The sequence below is a fragment of the Apteryx mantelli genome, chromosome 16 (genome assembly GCF_036417845.1).
Source record: "Apteryx mantelli isolate bAptMan1 chromosome 16, bAptMan1.hap1, whole genome shotgun sequence".
Classification (NCBI taxonomy): Eukaryota; Metazoa; Chordata; class Aves; order Apterygiformes; family Apterygidae; genus Apteryx; species Apteryx mantelli.
The window spans coordinates 18515575-18532589 of NC_089993.1; the positions used below are offsets into that span (position 1 = coordinate 18515575).

Here is a 17015-nt window from a genome sequence, read left to right on the forward strand (position 1 = left end):
CTCCGCAAACCTACCTGCTGCTATTTGCTCTTCGCTGCCTTCTGTTTGCGCCGATAGATCTCCTCCGTGAAAGGGCTGCGGGCGGGAGGCCGGCGGTTCGGGGGCGAGCGGGGGCGCAGAGGCAGGAGAAGGGCAAAAGCGGGGGGGGGGAAAGAAAAACTCCAGCTGACCAGGTGCTCCCCAGTGCCCTCTGCTCCTGCCTCTCCTCCAGGCCCAGAAACCATGCCCTCCGCTTTGGGCATATTGGGAATATTTATTCCCGCGCCGCGGCCATGCTCGGCTCGGGCTTCTCCGGGCTGCCGAGCGGGTCCAGGCTGCGCTGGGGCCAGGGCCATCCCTGTGCTGAGCGCAGCAGGGCTCAGCTGGGCCCTCTCTGCCTGTGTGCCCGCGCTCTCCCTCCTGGCACGCCGCGCTCTCGGCCTCTCCTCTCTCCCCAGCACAAAAGCCCTCTCACTGTTGCGATATAACCACTGCTTCTGGGAATAATTTGGGGCTGCTTGGTCCAGGGCTGCCGGGCTATTGCAGTGTAAAATGCCAGAGCTCCCATTGAAGGGAGAACAAAATGCAAGCTCTTTCTTGCAGGGTCTCTTCAGACGACACACCGAGTCCTACCGGCCTCCTCGTGGCTCTTGTCTGGCCAGAAGCAGCCACCCAAAGGAGAGAAATCTCATTTCGATAAAAACAAATAAACGCATAAACGTTCCTAGAACTCGGCTAGTAATTTTAAAGTGGCATCTGCCTGTTATCAAAGCAACCGAAGAGCAATCATGTGTTTTCCTTCGTCCCCACTGAACTAATTGGAAAAAATAAAAAGAAAAGAATCCCTGCGTTTCCAATTCCCCGAAACCTCGGGAGTCAAAGACGGCAGCGACAATTAGGAGCTCTCCAGCTTTGCAGAGCTACTCACCCCTCGTACAGCATTGCAATTGTGTAGGAAATTGCCACTACGGCTGTCAGCAAAAGGCCAGCTGGGCTTGCATGCCTGTTTTGAAAGAGAAGGAAAGGCGAGGTAAGTACATGGGCTTATGCAAGACACGGTTTAAAAGGAGAAACGAGACGTTCGAGGCCATGAGAGCGCTCTCCCGCTCGCTAAAGAGAGGCGAACAAAAGGTGGGGGGGGTTTTGTGCTTCATGTTAACTGGCTTGGACAGATGTTAGCTGGCAAAGCTTCTTCCCCAGCCTGCTCCGGCGACTTCTTCTAAGGAAGATCCCTGCGCACCTGCGCTGGGAGAGCTTCTGCTGTGATGATAAACTCCGAGCTCGCGCGGCCACGTCCCAGCCGGGCACGGAAACGCGGACCCCTGGGGCGGCGAGACAGGAAACGCCGAGACGGAGCAGGTCCAAAGTTAGGACTCGGAGGTGGGTCAGCGATGCTGGGCTGACGGCAGCGAGGCCGAGGAATCGGGCTGGAAATACCCCCGTCCCCTCCCGCTTCGCGGCTCGCCGCGGGCACGGGCCGCCGGAGTCGCGCGGGGACCCGTCCCCAAGCAGCAGCTTTTCCCTGCCTCCAGCAAACGTGACTTCACTGGCAGCTGCACGTCCTACCCGCCAAATGGCCTTTCCACGTGCTCTGCCTCCAGCTACGGGCTGCCAGCGTCGCTCTTCGTTAGGGGGCCGCTAATTGCCTTTAATTGCCGGTTGCAGCTCAGCGCTGAGCGGTGTGGGGGGGGAGAGCTGGATGTCAGCGCCAAGATGCATGGAGCTGTTCCCTGCTGGGAAGAAACATCTCGCCGTCCTTGCGGAACGAGGACTGTCCTCGTCGGGGGGAAAAATGCCTTCCGAGGAGGAGAGGTCAAACCACCCGACCGTCAGCGCCGCCGGGATGCCCCCGATTCCTGGAGAGAGGCGCACGAAGCTTCACCTTTCCACTGCTTCTCTTTGGCAATAAGTTTCTTCCTCATTAGGAAACATCGGGCAACTTCTCCATCTCCCAACCGCCCGCTATTACATGCTTAGTCATGTCTCCTCCTTGATTCGTATCAGAGAGAACAAATTTGCATGATTGTTTGTTGACAGCAAGACCTCTAATTGTATCATTTGGCTGCACTGCCAGCTCTGATTTACACAGCTTGTTGCCATGACTTAAAACATTTTCCCCCTCCACAGATACACAGAACCATCGCTGCACAACTAATGCTCGATTTGTCTTTCAGGAGCCGACGAACGCTTGACCGGGACAATGAGAAGCATCTGGGTGAACTGTTTTTTTCTTCTTACAGGCTTGACCTACTTATTGGCAATGGCTCGTTTTGCAGCAGGGTGGACGGGGGTTCGAGCAGGTAGGTTTTTCCGGTCCTGGCTCCTGGCCTCCTCCCTCCTCTCCTTGGTGGGACGCCGTCTTTGCAGGTCCACGAGCATCGCTCTGTCCATGGACCGCAGGATTCGAGCCCTCCTTGGACAGTGAGCGGCAGCTCCAGCTTCCAGCCCCTCAAGGGCTCGTAGCGATGACCAGCTTGTGGGTGCAAACCTCTCCGTGGCCCTTCCAGATCCAAAGTTCCTTGGAGAAACTTCATTTATTACCATGGAGCCAGACAAGATGCACAGGGCTGGCCCACGCTCCCCTTACGCACAGCACGGGGGACTCCACTCCCCAAAGCCCCGTTACTCGCTGTGCGCAAACAGGGTCAAAATGCCACCTTCGGCGTATTTGGTGGACAAGTTTATTTTGGCTGCGCAGCAGCCATGCGTCCAGCCTGGGATATATTTGCAATATCCTGGAAGGAAAAAAAAACAGCGGCTTTTGCTCCGTGCGATGCTTTTAACGCTGGATGTCAGTCCTGGGGGCAGGCTGCCTGGTGCACCGCCAGGCTCGCTGGCTTTATGCGGTCCGTGCCCCGGGAGACGGGAATGAATCAATCCCGTGGGCTCCGATGCCACGATACGGAGCGTGATACACGGCCGAGGGAGGAGGAACGCGCTCTCCGTTTCAGGCCCGTCCAAAGCCAGCCAAGGACCCGCGTGCAGCATCCCTCCCGCACGCGCCGCAGACCCCTGCGGCCGCACGCCTAAAATCTTCTTAAAGCCCTGGGAGCTCCGAAACCCGAGCTGAGACCCCAGGGAAGAGGAACGGCCAAAAACGCCGCGCGCAGGGTTGGGCAGAGCTTGCCCGGGCCGTGGGTTGGGGCCACCTCGCGCACCTCCAGGTGAGCCCAGCACGGAGGCGGCGGGTGCTCGGGATGCCCCAAGGGCACCCCGGGTCGTTAGCTGTCATCCTTAACGAGCAGCCGGCACGGCATGCTCCAGCTCGCATATGGCCAGGTTTGGGATGGACACGGTGGAGAACCCGGCAAGGGGCACCGGGTGCGAGGTTGCTCTCGCGCCGGGGTGGAGGACGGATTTCTGTGACGCAGAAGCAGCCCGAGAGGGCTCAATCTGTTCTGCAAAGAGTCCGGGAAATAGTTTGATGCTGATCTTAAAAAAAAAAAACAAAAAACAAAAAAAACACTTCCTTATAACTCCTCATGGTCAAATTCCTCCTTCTGCTCCGTCCTGGGGATTTGCCCCCGGCAGGGGGGCTGCGCTGGTTGCTCTCGGCCGCGGGAAGGGGATCCCAAGCACTGCCTGCCCCGAAACGCCGCCGCGGTGCCGCACCGGCTCCCGCGCACCCTTTCCCCGCGGTGCGGACCCAAGGCAGCCGCCGCGGGCTTCGCGGGAAGCAAGCGGCCCGTTGGGCACCGAGCCCGGACGGCTCCCGCGGGAGATTTCAAGTGCCGACTGAACCCTGGAAAAGCGCCATGGGCAGGAGCGGAGAACAGCACCGTTATCCACTAGCAGGGCCAGAGTTAAACCACAAAAAGGTACTTAAAAAGGTACCAGGCAGTGGCGAAGCACTTTATTTGTGCCCCTAAGCAGCAGAGAGGTGGTCACGCTCAGGAGCGCCTGTGCAAAACAACTGGCGATAAAAGCCCGTAACGCTCTGGGGATCCGGTGCAGCGCAGCCGGGGTTTTTGCTCCTGGGCAAATAAATAAAATGCGGTATTAAATAAAGCCACATAAAACTCGATACACAGACTATACAGCGCATATTGCTCGTTTGCTGCCAGATTACAGCCTATTCATTCCCTCCTAAGCAGCTATTAAGCGGTGTTGTGTCACATGAGGAGCATTTCGGAAGTGTTATCATGCGCAGCGGGGGGGGGGGGGGGGGAAGGGGGGTGTTGGCTTGTTTTGATTTTTTCAGCGTAATTACAGGGCCAGGCTGATCCCTGCTATCGGCGCCCTGCCCCTGCTGCGTGACCCTCGGCGCGAGCTTGGCCCCGGCTGTTGGTTTTTCCGCTCGCGGAGCCTGCCAAGGACCGCGCTCGGCCGCGGATCGCCGCCGACGTTCCCTCTCCCCAGCGCTCGGCCACCACTTGTTTCGCTGCAATCGATGCCGCGGGTCTTTGGTAACAGCGGCCGGTTTTGCACGCGCCTCGGAATAAAACTAGCCAGGAAAGGAGACGGCGGAGCGGGTCCGCCGGCCGGGTACTCACATGAGGGCCCAGCCCAGGTAGACGGCGGTGCTGCCCCAGTACATGGGGTTGTCCAGGACGCTGAAGGGGAAGCTCGTCACCTTGGCCTCCATCAGGATGCCGAAGTAGTCACCTGCGGGGCAAGCAGAGGGCTTCCTGTTAGGCTCCGCGGGGCCGGCGGCTGCTTCGGCCTCGCTCGCTCCGAGACCGACCCCTTGAAGCCCCTCCGCAAGGGCGTAAGCGCACGGGACCAAAAATATTTAACCGGGGAGACGTTCCCGGCGCCCTGCAGCTGCGTCGCGAGATGCCACCACCAAAAGCCCTCGCCCGGTGTCACCCCTTCTCTCTCGGCTCAGAGCAATTCTCGGAATTGCAGATTCTCGGAATATTTTCGTAGGTGCTTCTCCCTACAAAACACTCAGTCACCAGCACGCGGGTGACAACAGGCGCTTGTCACCCAGAGCAAGCAAAACTCTCAGCCCTCCACCGGCTTTGCCTCCGCCTCGGAGCGATCTTTGCACGCTACCCCCCGAACGGAGCCTGGAAAAGCGAAGGAGAAGCAGGGAAACGCCGTGCTGCCGGCGAGCCGCGGCCGAGCGGGGCAGACGCGGCCGAGCCAAGCGGCGCAGCGATGCACGGCAAAGGTTTCCCTCCTCGCCCGCGGCGCCGGACGCCGGCTAACGCAGCGAGGACCGTGCCGGCCCGGCGGGCCGAGGAGCCGCAGTGCCGCGTGCTCGCGTTTGCTCCCGAGCCACTCCCCGACCTCAAGTCTCCTCCGTCTCTCCCTGCGCTATTGTGCACCGAGCATAATATCAATCTTTCTTATGTTGCCGGGGGCGGCGAGGATTAATGAACGCTGAGAAAGCGCTTGGAAATCCAGATAAAAGGCATTACAGCAGTGCAAAGCATTCAAGGTTATTATTATTACCTGGATCGTAGTGCAATTTCTTTGGCCTCACAGGGTGCAAAAACATTTATTTCCAAGGATAAACAGCGCCTGCCCAATTATACCGTGCTTTGGGGCTTTAACTACAGGCCACTAAGTGAGATAATTGCCTGGTGCCATTTGTATTATATGTTCTCAGTGTTCCTGGCAATACATCTCCGAGATGGTTCTGGTACAAAGCAGCACCCCCCCGGGCCACAGCCCATTTCTGCGCCTTCTCGTGTGTCAAAATGCTTCATCGCGCCTTGCCCGCCCCCGGCTCGGGGGCCGAACGCCTCGCTTCCCGAACCGCGCTCACGCGCTGGAGGTCCCTGCAAAGCCCTGGGCAAACGCCGGCGCCAGCGCGGGGCCGCGGCCCCTTTGCAAGCGGGAGCAAGCGCCCACGCGAGCGCCCAGGCCCCTGCCGCCGGGATGCGGCCCTTCTAGATGCAAACCCTGCCTCCGAATCCGCACGGTTAAACAGAAATGACACGGGGCAGGGGCTGGAATATTTTTATATTCCAGCAGGTGCAACAGGAAAGGATCGTGCATCGGTTTGCGCAGCATCGGCAATGGGCCGAGGGGGTTCGGCATCTAGTTTGGGTGGGTTTTTTGCCGTCCCACTGCAAAGGGTAGACACGACCGCAGGGGTTACTTTGGATTGCGGCTTCCCGCGGCCGCCTCCTGAGCCTGCGCCGGCTGCAGCTCCACTGCTGCGTCTCCCGAGAGCGCACCCGGGTTCAGGGCAGCCCAGCAAGCTGGATTTCCTTGGAATCTCGGTCAGCGCCGGCAGGAACAACGCTGAGGTCTCTGACGGGTACAGCTGCCTCTCGGGAGCCCTGAGCAGCCCCAGCACCGCCAACAAGTCAAGTCCTCCTGGCCACATTTGTCAGAAAACAGGGCAAGCAGCAACCAAGAGCTGCTCTAAACTAGAAGCCCTGCGAGCACTCGGCACCTTCTGAACCGCTCCGACTGCCCGGGCCCGGGGCAGCTGCGAGGACCTTCCTGCAGAGGAGGAGGAGGAGGAGGAGGAGGAGGATGGGCTGCCAGGGAGGAAGGGAAGAGGCGCAGCTGCCGCGAGCGGAGGCCGGGGCCAGCACTGCTGTGCGGGAAATCGGCGGCACGGAAAGGCTTGTTCCCGGAGGGTGACTCACACTCGGCTCCCGCCGAACAATTTAGCCTGCGTTAACGAGACCCAGCGCTCGGCGACTGCTGCAAAGCTCGGACGTGTTACTGAAGAAGAACCTAACGGGCAGCCCGGACGCTGCCTCCGCGCCCTGTCTCGGCACCTCACCCGGCCCGGCCTCAGCAGGCATGACGGGCTCTCTCAAAGCTTCTCTTGGGCTCAGGGGTTGATATGAGAAGACGGATGATGGTACAACCTCGTCCTCATCCGCGAAGCACAGCCCTTCGCTACGCGGAGTCGGAGGTCCGGACCCTGCTGGGGGACCCTGCTTCTCCCACACCTTCAAGACATGGGTCGAAGAGCGCAGGCAGCTACGGGTCCCAGACGTGTCCCAAGCAGGAGAGCATCCCGCGCGAGACCCTCTGGGACCCACCGGCCCCGCAGCTTCCCCGCGGCTGCGCAAGAAACCGTGCTGAACACCGTCTCCATGAAGACCTGGATGACTTGGATTCGTGGCAGCTTGGATAAAGTGGCCATGGGGCCAAACCCAGCAGCTCTGCCCAGTCCCAGCTGGGGCCCGGCTCAGTGCACAGATGTCCAAGGAAACAGTGCAGAACGGACGGGGACGGAGCCGCGCTCTCCGCTCGCCCTGAACCTGACTCACTTGTTTGCTTTTCACCGGCAGTTCAGGTCCAGCGGATCCTTCTGGTCGGATGAATCAGACTTTACGTAAACAATCCCAGACCTGGCTAAACCTTGGGAGCGTTCAACCAGCTCTCGCCGGCGGGTGCTCCTGGGTCCGGCCACCCTGGCCACATCCCTGGGCGCTCGGCATTGCCTGCTCTCCGGCAGGAGAGGAGCCGCCCCGGCTCCTGCTGGCTGCACCCAGCTCCTCGCGCTCAGGGGTGACCGCGGGCGGTTTTGGGGCAAGCTGGTGAGATGCTACCGGCGGGCATCGAGAGCGCGCGCGCGCTCAGGAGTCCTGGGCTCTATTTCAGGTTGCCGGATCTTGGCCAACTCAAACCATTTCTTTGCAACTCCACTTGAAAACCAGGCAGGCTTATTACCGCCCTCGCTTCTTCCTGGAGACGCCGCAGGAGCTAATTGAATTTGGTTTGTAAAGCGCTTGCAAAAGCACAGACTAAATGCAGTGTCAAAGCTGGGGCTGGGATTATTCCAGCCAGCGGGAGCTGCCCCTTTCCTTAGATATTTATTGTTCTCGTTTCTTATTTTTGTGAATTCCGCACATACCGGCTTGTTTTTAAAGTCAACAGCGCTAATAGAATTACTCTCCAAATGGGAAAGCAGGCGCAGTGGAAAATGCTTTCCGCCATAAAGCGGCAGATAAAAGCATCTGTCAAGGCCCGTCAGGTTTATGGCAGAGGGAAGAGCAACCGAGCCCCCGCCTCGGTGCGTGCGGCGAGCGGGCCGGGGCTCAGCGCGAGGCCTGCCTCGCACCGCTGCCTTGCTCACCGTGCTGCCGCTGCGCCGGTGCCGCCGTCTCCGTAGGGACGTCCCAAACATGGAGCGGCAGCGGCCACGCGCCTCCCTCCCTCCCGCCCCGAGTTGGCTGGGGACCGTCCTGCCCAGGGTCCAGCCCAGTCGGGGTCTGGTTCACCACCAGACTGCGTTATAAAATATAATATATAAGACTATAAATTATGCGCGTGTTGTTGCGTTAGTTCAGTCTCGCGCTTGGCTCCGCGCGTTGCGGAGGCGCCGGCGTTGCAGCAGGGTGCAACGGGAGACTCCGTGCCGTGGGGCAACGGGGGGCTTGTCGGGTCTGCTCGCCAGCCCCCCTTTCTGGGGGACATTCGAACTCCTGAGATAATCGGGGGCTTTCTAAAATCGCAGGCTTGACACTCAAGGTGGTTGGACTCACTGTGCAGAGCTGCTGCGCTGCCATCTCCATGCACGGCCACGGCAGGGTTCGATCACACCTTGGTACCGCGAAGCCGAGACCAAATCTAACAGCGCCCCGAAGACGAGGCAGAGGAAGCACCTACAGGAGGACTCTGCCCTGCCCTTCCTCCTGGATGAGCCTTTCCCAAAGAGCCCAGCAGCATTAAAGGAGGTCTCTGGTTAAGATCTGGCATCTTTAGAGAAACTACTTGCAAAGTGTAGTGCTTTGGCCCCGGGGCGCCCCACGGAGCCGGGCAGAGCGCCGGACGGGGGACATCCCGGCAGCGCTTACCTAGGAACGTCCCGATGAAGCCCAGCGCCAAGAAGCTGGAGATGACAAACAAGGTCCCGACGGCCAGGATGGCCAAGCCCAAGAAATAGGCCCAGCGGCAGTCCAAGCCCTCCAGCTTCGGCTGGCTCTTCATGGCCTCTGTGAAGCTGTCGGAGAGACAACAAGGGCGGTTAAGAGCGGCGACTCCTTAACACCGTCACCCGCCTCCTCCTGGGAGGTGTGGAGCTCGGAGAGAGGAGGACACTTCCCCAGCTCCCTCCTTTCATCCGGACCTACTCAGCGTGCGAACGGGAGGAGCAAGGAGGCGAAGTCTTGCGGGCAGCCAGGGGTTGCCCTGGTGCAGGCATCTCCCCTTGCAACCCCTGCTCGGTGCTGCAAACACTGATCCCACCGAACCGTGGTATCAACCAGCTTGGGTTTCTTTGGGTTTGTCGCGGCGGGGAGCTCGGGGACCGGGAGCGACCTGCTGGGCTAGCTCGTGCTTCCTCCCCACCAGCAAACCCCTTCTGCAGTGCTCCCCCCGCCACCAGCTTCTGAGAGGGTACGGTTTTTTTGAGGTCCAGCTCCCCAGGTCCTGCAAACGCCTCCATGGACTTTGCCGCCCTGGAGAGCCGCGGGAGGGTGTCCTGCCCGCCCGGCTCACGGACACGCGGCAGGAGCGCGCCCCGGCGGCTCGAAGACCGGACGGCAAGTTACAAGCACCGAGCAAATTCCAAAGTGATATTTAAATCTCATGGTTTAGGGACCTGGATGATAGTTTTGTTTTCTTTGGAGCTTATTCTTGCTGTGCTTTCTATCGTCAGGGAATTTTTTTAGGCACCCGGGGAAAACCGTTTCATCTTCCCTTCAGGCTGGAGCAAGGGAACAAAACACAGAATAAATGCAATGGGCTGGGGAGGAGCAAGAATTCAGCAGCTCATTGATTTGCACCTTGCCTCCGCCCTGGAAATTACTGGGAAATTCCCTTTCCCTGGAAGCCGAGCACATGCCGAGGAACAATGGCGCGGCCCTGGGTCACACGGCAGCCCACGTGCCGAGGGCTCCCCGTCCTCCGCACCCAGCACGCCGCCCTCCCCTCCCCAGGCTAACGTTGGCTTGGCTTAAAATCAATTCCTGAGCGCTGGGGTGAGCGTGCAAACCCGGCCGCAACGTGCGGCAGGCGACCGCTTGCATCGCTGCCCTGATGTTTATTTTTAAGTGACGGGAGCCCCAACCCGCACCCCTGCCACCGCACCGCCCGGGCGATGCTCCGGGGAGCCTTGCTCCTGCGCATGGAGATGCTAAGGCCTTTTTGCAGCACCAAGGGTTTGATTCTGCATTAGGCCAGGACCTCCGCCCAGCGCACCAGCACCGGGAAGGCATCCCAGAGCAATCAGGAAAAAGCCGGGGATGGTTCCCGGGGAGGGGGGCAGGCGAGGGAGACCAGCACCGAGCCGGTGCCCGTCTGGTTCCCAGCCCCTGGCAAAGAGATGGCAAAGCAGAGAGGGAGGCAGCCAGAGCCCAGCGCCCGGAGGCTGCTTTCGCTCCGCCCGCGCAGAGTTCCTGTCTTGCATCCCTGAGGCTGCTCTGATTTATGCCAGTGACCTGCCTCGGCCTCGGAGCACCAGAGCCGAGGCGGCTTCGAGAGCGTGAACCGGATGACCGCGAACCAGGCTCGGAGGTTGTGCAAGCAGCACGTGACGCCGTCTGTTTCGGCAGAGTCTCCTCCCCTGCTCCAGACGATCCCGTCCTTCCTTTCCATGGCTGGATAGTCCTGCATTAGTTACCCTCATCAGCACGTCTTGCTCGGTGCCCTGATGCTGGGCTTCCAGCTGGAGAGGGAGGCGTTTGCGCGGAGATAATGGACCGGCTTTCCCTCGAGCAATGCTTCATATCTTCCTAAACACGCTCTCTGTTTGCATTAAACATGATGCGCGCAGGAGTTTTTAGAACTGGTAAATAAAGCAGTTTTAAGCAGTTGCGATGCTGGGCCACTGCCTTTACCACGTGCCTCCGCGTCCCGCTCCTTGCGACGTTTATTTCCGGATGCACTGCACGGCAGCGCCCCAGCTCCGCGCCTGAGACGACACCAGCTGAAGCCGCTTTGCCCAAGCACCTGGAAAGGCATTACGTGCCAGCACAGCACGTAACGACGATTGCAACTATCAGTCAAACCAGCCCCGCCGAAACACAACCCCCAAAGCCGCACGGTCGCCGGAGCACACGGCGATCCCGGCGATGCTTCAGTCCTGCCCGGCTCACGGAGGAGCCAAGGTGCTCAGCCCCCCGCGGGAACCGCAGCGGCCGCCTTTCGCGATGCCTTTCCCCCGCCGAGGAGCGCCGAGACCTCGGCGAGGAAACTGGGTCGCCGCTCCCTTCGCCCGGCCCCGAAAGCAGGGCCGGCGAGAGCAGCGGGACGGAAGTGGGGCACGGGGAGCGGGGAGCCGGCGCCGACGGCCTCGCCCCCGTTTCGGGCTTTTTTGTTCCTCTCGGCCAAAGCAGGCAACTGGGGTAAATCGTCCAATAGCTCCCAGCAGCAAACGCCACGCCGGCGTGCTGCAATAGAACAACTTGTTTATTTAAAAACAACAACAACAATAACAAAAAACCCTTAAAATTGCCCTGCCGACACCGCCAATTGCTATCCCGGTCATCATCTTCACAGCTTCTTTCGCCAATACCGGCTGCGCTCTGCTGCCGGTTTGCAGCCTATTTAGGTCAGTTGGGCGCCGTTTGCAGTCTGGCGCCCCGCTGCCCGGCTCCCTTTCCCGGCCGGCTGGTGCGAGGGGCTGCCGGCCGCCCGCGGCTCATCCGGGACAGTGATGGGGCATTGCTGGAAGCGTGACCTGGCGGGAGGTTGGCTCCTTTAGGCCACGCTAGGTTCCCGTCACAAGCTTGCGTTGCTGTGTGTTCCCTGCTCCGTGGAAGCACGCGGGAGATTTCCGCCCTCTGTGCGCAGAGGAGCCGGCCGGCTTCTCCGCCACCGTCTCGGCCCTGCACCCTTTACACCATGCTCGTTCCTGGTGCGACTGAACACGAGTCGGCAAATGCAATTCTGGAAATTCATTGGCAAAACTCCCCTGCAAGGGCACGGAGGTGGGGGTTGCTTTGCAGCTCAGGGAAACGCTCCGATGCCTGGAAAAGAGCAAGTCCCTGAGCTCAAAGCAAACCGCACCTGCACGCGCCTGTTCCGAGAAGGGAAGCTGGCAAGGAGGGAGCACGGAGCGGCTCCGGGGGCAGCGTCGCCGCGACACGGCAGGCAGCCGCCGCGGGGAGAGCTACCGGCGGAGCGCGACACTGGGTGCCAATCCGGAGGCTGGCAAAGGTCGTCCCATCCCGTGTCACACGGATAAAAGCCCTAAACCTCTGGGGTAGCCAACGCGGTTCGGGCGGGAGTTCAGAAATTGCTTTCGCAGATAAGGGACTCCGCGATAGGGGCTCCCCGCTTGCTGCGGAAAGAACACGACCGCAATGAAAACAAGCGTCACAGCAAAGCAATTAAGGATGCTCGTTTGGCACAGTCGCCCCAGCAGGTCCCCTCCGGTCACAGGTCGTTCCGGATTGCTTCTCAGGAATGAGCCAAGGCCGATAACGAAGCTCAGAGCTGGGAAGCCTCTAATTGCCTAACGAGCGCACCACGGCCCTTCGCTTGCCTCGACGCCACCCGTTTGCAGGAAAGCTGGCAGGGGACCGCCGCAGCCCCGCAGCGGGGACGGGCTCGAGGAGGGCGCCAGCGGCGGGCGGCGAGTTTTCAGCAGGGACGTCGAGCCCCTTCGCCAAGTTTCTGCCTGTTCGCCCCTGCCCTCCTCACCCGGCTCGGAGTCTTTCAAAAAGGCATTTTAAAAAGGAAAGGAAAAGGGAAGGGAAGCAGGTTTTTGCAAACAAAGGAGACATCCCTTTGGATGGAGGAGGGCGGGAGGGCGCCGCGGGAGCCGGTCCGGCCACGCGCGGCGGGGAGAGGGCAGCGGCCGTGCTGGGCAATAGGTGCTGGGCAGCCGCGGGGGCTCGCCGTGGGCTGCCACCCTGCGCCAGCGGCGATGCTGAGCTTCCCAGGCGCATTTCAGGGCACAGACATCTCCAAGGACCATCCTGAAACCACTCCTCCGCTCTCAGTTCGGGACCTGCCTTGCTCCAGCAGCCTTCCAAAGCTGCTGAGCATCGCTCGGTCCAACTCAGGGGCACGGGAAGGCCGGGGAATAACCCAACCGTGTTGAAACGCCCGGGCAAAATCAGCTCCGCGTTGCAAGCAGTGCCCCGAAATGGCCTTGGTGCATCGGGGCGAGCTGGCAAGCGCGGGTGGAGGCGAACTGCCCCCTCTTCTGCGACCTCTCCTCCAAAACCAAGGGGCAGGGGGGGCTTTCCCAGCCCTCTGGGTTGACCTTGCTGCCAGCTTCAGGCCCCGACTCAGGGGCAGAGCCGCCTCCGAGCGAGGCTCACTCCTGGCAATGAGCACCCACAAACTTGTGACACGGGCGCAGCTGGCGACGGCAGGGCGCTGAGGCGGCTGCAGGGGGACAGCGTAATGCACAGTGCTGGGACAGAGGGACAGCTCGCTTTGCCTTTCCCCAAACCACTCTTGCACCACGCGCCGCTCCGGCGGCACCTTGCCGTGCCTGGGACTCCGGGAAACTGGGACTTCCATTCCATCAGCCACGGTTTTAATTAAAAGCCCCAGATAAAAGGCTCTGCATCGCTTCCCAGCGAACAAGCGCCTGGCGCGTGCATCACCGAGACACGAGCAGCGCGCACATGCCCTCCGTATTGCCCCCCTCCGACCACGGCCGCGTTCACTGCGGAAGTTCCTGCAACAGGTGGCGGCGGCGGCTGCGGCAAGCCCAGAGGGGCAAGGGCAGGTCTCGGTGTCACTTCTAGGAAGGCAAAGCTCTAAAACACCTGGGCAGATTCCAACCGGAGCTCTCCGTGCCTGGGAAATTACCCAAAGCACTAAACAACCCATTAGCGCTGACCCTGGCATAATTGAATCTGGGAATTTACTCAGAGTCTGCCTCCACCAGCAGCGCTGGAGATAAAAACCTATCAGATCGCAGATAAATTGCCGGCATTGAGGAAATCTTCCGCAGTAAACCTCTTCTGCGCTCAGCACATCGAAGGACGTATTCCCACGGTGCGCGGTGCATCAGTCGCACGCTACTACTGAGCTAGCACAGGTAGCATTTAAACAGCTCGCGGATAAGAGTTTAAAGAGACTCCTTGCTCAGCGCACGGATAATCCCTGCTCTTCTGCACAGGCCACTCGGCAGCTTCTTAAAAAGAGGCTTAATCATTTTTCTAATTTTTATGAAAGAATTAAAAAAAAATAAAAAAAAATTTCCGCTGTTACATATGATCCCTCCCGTGCAAACAGCCTTCCCGTCACCCGGGCTGCAGGGGACCAGCCTCGAGGGACCAGAGCCAGGGGAGCCGGGACGCCGAAGGGCCGAGAGCTCGCTCTGCCCGCCGCGGCCGCCCTGCCGCCTCTCCCGCCCCTCCTTCGCCTTCGGCCGCTCCGCGGGAATCGGCTCCTTACCAATGGCTCCGCACGCAGTTCAGCAGCAGGATAACCGTGCCCAGGCAGTAGCAGGCGGCACGCGGCGAGCCGACGGCTCGGCTGAGCGCTCGCGTTTTGTGCTCCCATCGGGCTACCTGAGGAGACAACAGAAAAGCAGAGCGGTGGGCGGAGGCGCCGGGACGCTGCTTTGGACAAGATGTGTCCCACGGGGCTTAAAGCATCGCTAAGGCTGACGCGGTGGCCGAGCTGCAACGGAGGCCGGGGTGGCTCTCCCGGGAGGAGGGAGCAAAGCACATGCCAGGGTGGGGACAGACCACGGGGACACCCAGGTCCGATTTTCCGGGCTTCTGTGCAGTGCTTTGACATGGGAGCAGGGATGCAGAGGCTGCAGACAGATGTGCTCTTCTACATCCAGCTGTGGGCACCAGCGCTGGCAGGGGCTGCCCATCCCTGCCCACTTCCAGCGCGGCCCCCGGCGCTCCTCCGAGCTCCCGCCAGCCGGCTCAGCACAGGGAACCGCTCCGGCTTGCGTGCGCTGAGCAGTTGGATCAACCCAACTCACTGAATGCAAGAGCCTCGCTCCCAAGCTGACCAACCTCCTTAAAACCAGCCTGCTCCCCCCAGCTCAGCAGCACGCAGCTGTATTTATCTCCTCTTCCAGGCTCCATCTCCAGGTGCCTCCACACCCTCTGCGTTAGGCCCTAAATTTGAGCGGAGCAGGTGTGGGGCACCCGCAGGCGATGGGGCGGGAGGAGGGAGGCGGCGGAGCAGCATCCCGGCACGAACGGCTGGCTCAGACCCGGCTGCCGCTCCGTTAGCCGCGAACGCGCCTTGCCGCAGCCCCGGGCGCGTCCGCAGCCCCCCGTGCATCTATTCCGAACGCGCTTGGCAATTTGTTAGCTCTATTCAAGCAGCGAGCGGGGAGAGGCGACTTTGCGGGTACCGCTTTCTCCCCGGGCTGATGCGAAAGCAAAGCGCCGCGGGCGGAGGGGGGCCGCTGGCGTCGGGGGGGGGGGGGGAAGCGATGGAAACCGCCGATAAGCAGGGCACCGATTTCACATGCCGAGGGCTGATTCAATTAGTTATGCAATGATTGCTCTGAAATTACAAATCCACTCACGACAGAGAGCGCCGCTTCATTGCCTTTTCCTGGCTGGTAGAAATGGTTTGTATTCTAAATTGAATTTAAAACATCGTGCGTCATGCTGCTGCTAAAATGGGAGCTGCAGCTTGAGCGCCGCGAGAGTGGAAAAAGAAAGGGATGGGTGAGCCACCGCCTCTGGAAAGGCAAGGAAGTGACCGCACAGGTGACGGAGTCACGGTTGGGGGGGGAATGTAGCCCCATGCTACTTATTTATACGAATCTCCTAATTCCCTGGAAATTGCACCAGCAGCCATGGGAGCATGGTGCAAAGCCTGGCAGCCAGGGGCAGGATGTGTGCCGCATCCCAGCCGGAGGCCGCTCCGGTTGCGGAAAGGCGCGTCGCGGCGGGGAGGCTGCAAAACCTGGCGGAGGGTGGATGCTTCTCCCGGGGCGCCCCGGCTCCCGCCGCGTCGCTTTGCCACCGGCTCCCCAGCCGGGGACTCAAGCGCCGACTCTCATGCAGCCGTCACGGCGCTTCCGACGGGAGATGGGCTTGGCGCCGCTGCTGCGGCTTCGGGGCAATGCATCGGTTCCGGTTCTGACTCCAGTCCTGGAGCGGCTCGTTAGCTCTGGCGCGGTGCTGGTTTTCTAATTTTAGGCACTTCTGGCTAATATTAGCTCTCATTCGACCTCCGGCTAAGCAGTCGGCTTTGTATTTTTAGAAAATGAGAAGACAATGTGGGTTTTTTTATTATTTATTTATTTATTGATTGCGTGACGGCTGCAAAATGATTTCGGCAGCCTCAGAAGGGGCCGGCGAAATGTGGCGGCTCCCGGCACGGTGTCCGGCCCGCATTCCCACCGGCAGGATGCGGGGACAGAGCCAGCCACCGGCACGCGCCTTTCCTCCCTGTTTGGAAACGGAGTTAATAGGAAGTTTCATGACTTACCCAAGGGTCAAAATAGAAGAAATTCAAGCCTGCTTCCCCCAAACTCCCCGTTCTGTGCTTTCGCTTTAGGAAACCTGGTGACGGCTGAAAGTATATATATATATTTTTAATATTTCCCCCAAAGGTCGTTATTAAAACAGCCCGCCCAGCGGCGGCAGAGCCGTGCCGGGGCCGAGTCGCTGCCTACGCAATATGGCAACGATCCCCGCGTCCCCGCACCGAGCCGCCTCCCCGAGCGCTCGGGCAAGTGCGTAAGCAAAACGAAAGCAGCAGCGCCCGTCCCCGGGGGCTGCCCCGCTGTGAAGGAGCAGATATTCGGCGTTTTCTCGTCTTTCGGGGCTCTTTCGGGACTCGGGAAGGGCCGCAAATAGCCCTTCGAAAAGCAGTTTCATCTCACCGACTTGTCCCCGCGGCGGCTCAACGGGAAACGCTCTTTGCGGCTCCGTGCGCGCGTGGCAGGCAACATCCCCTCATTAATATTTAGTATTTGTTTCAGGGAAATCGATTTTCTTTCTTTGCCTGCCGTCCAAGGAAGCCGGCTTTTAAATACGCTGCATTTTAATGCACTCAAGCGCCGCTCTGCAGCAGAGACTTTGCTCTGCTTTGCGCGGCTCCGTTTTTACATCTGCCTGACCCAGAGGTGGGCAGCGGAACCGGATACCCCGAAGGCTCCGCTCCGGGAGCTGTTTGGCATCGCTACGCTGACGGGTCCGTCCACGTCCTCACGTCGCCCCGTGGCCACGGCACCCGCGTGGGTCTGCGGGAGCTCAGCCTCGCGGCCGGTGGGGTAGCAGCGC

General features: G+C 60.3%; 1 protein-coding gene across 3 annotated transcripts in view; it reads right to left on the reverse strand.

Moving 5' to 3' along the window:
- Positions 1 to 17015, reverse strand: part of PEMT (phosphatidylethanolamine N-methyltransferase) — a 35763-nt gene that overhangs the window by 1278 nt on the left and 17470 nt on the right. For all 3 annotated transcript variants that reach the window (XM_067306402.1, XM_067306400.1, XM_067306401.1), the window contains exons 3-7: positions 14203 to 14318; positions 8697 to 8842; positions 4473 to 4584; positions 908 to 982; positions 15 to 75 (exon numbers count right to left, since the gene is read on the reverse strand). In XM_067306402.1, the coding sequence (XP_067162503.1) occupies positions 21 to 75; positions 908 to 982; positions 4473 to 4584; positions 8697 to 8842; positions 14203 to 14318 (504 nt within the window). In that variant the 3' untranslated portion in view covers positions 15 to 20. The remainder of the gene's footprint in view (positions 1 to 14; positions 76 to 907; positions 983 to 4472; positions 4585 to 8696; positions 8843 to 14202; positions 14319 to 17015) is intronic.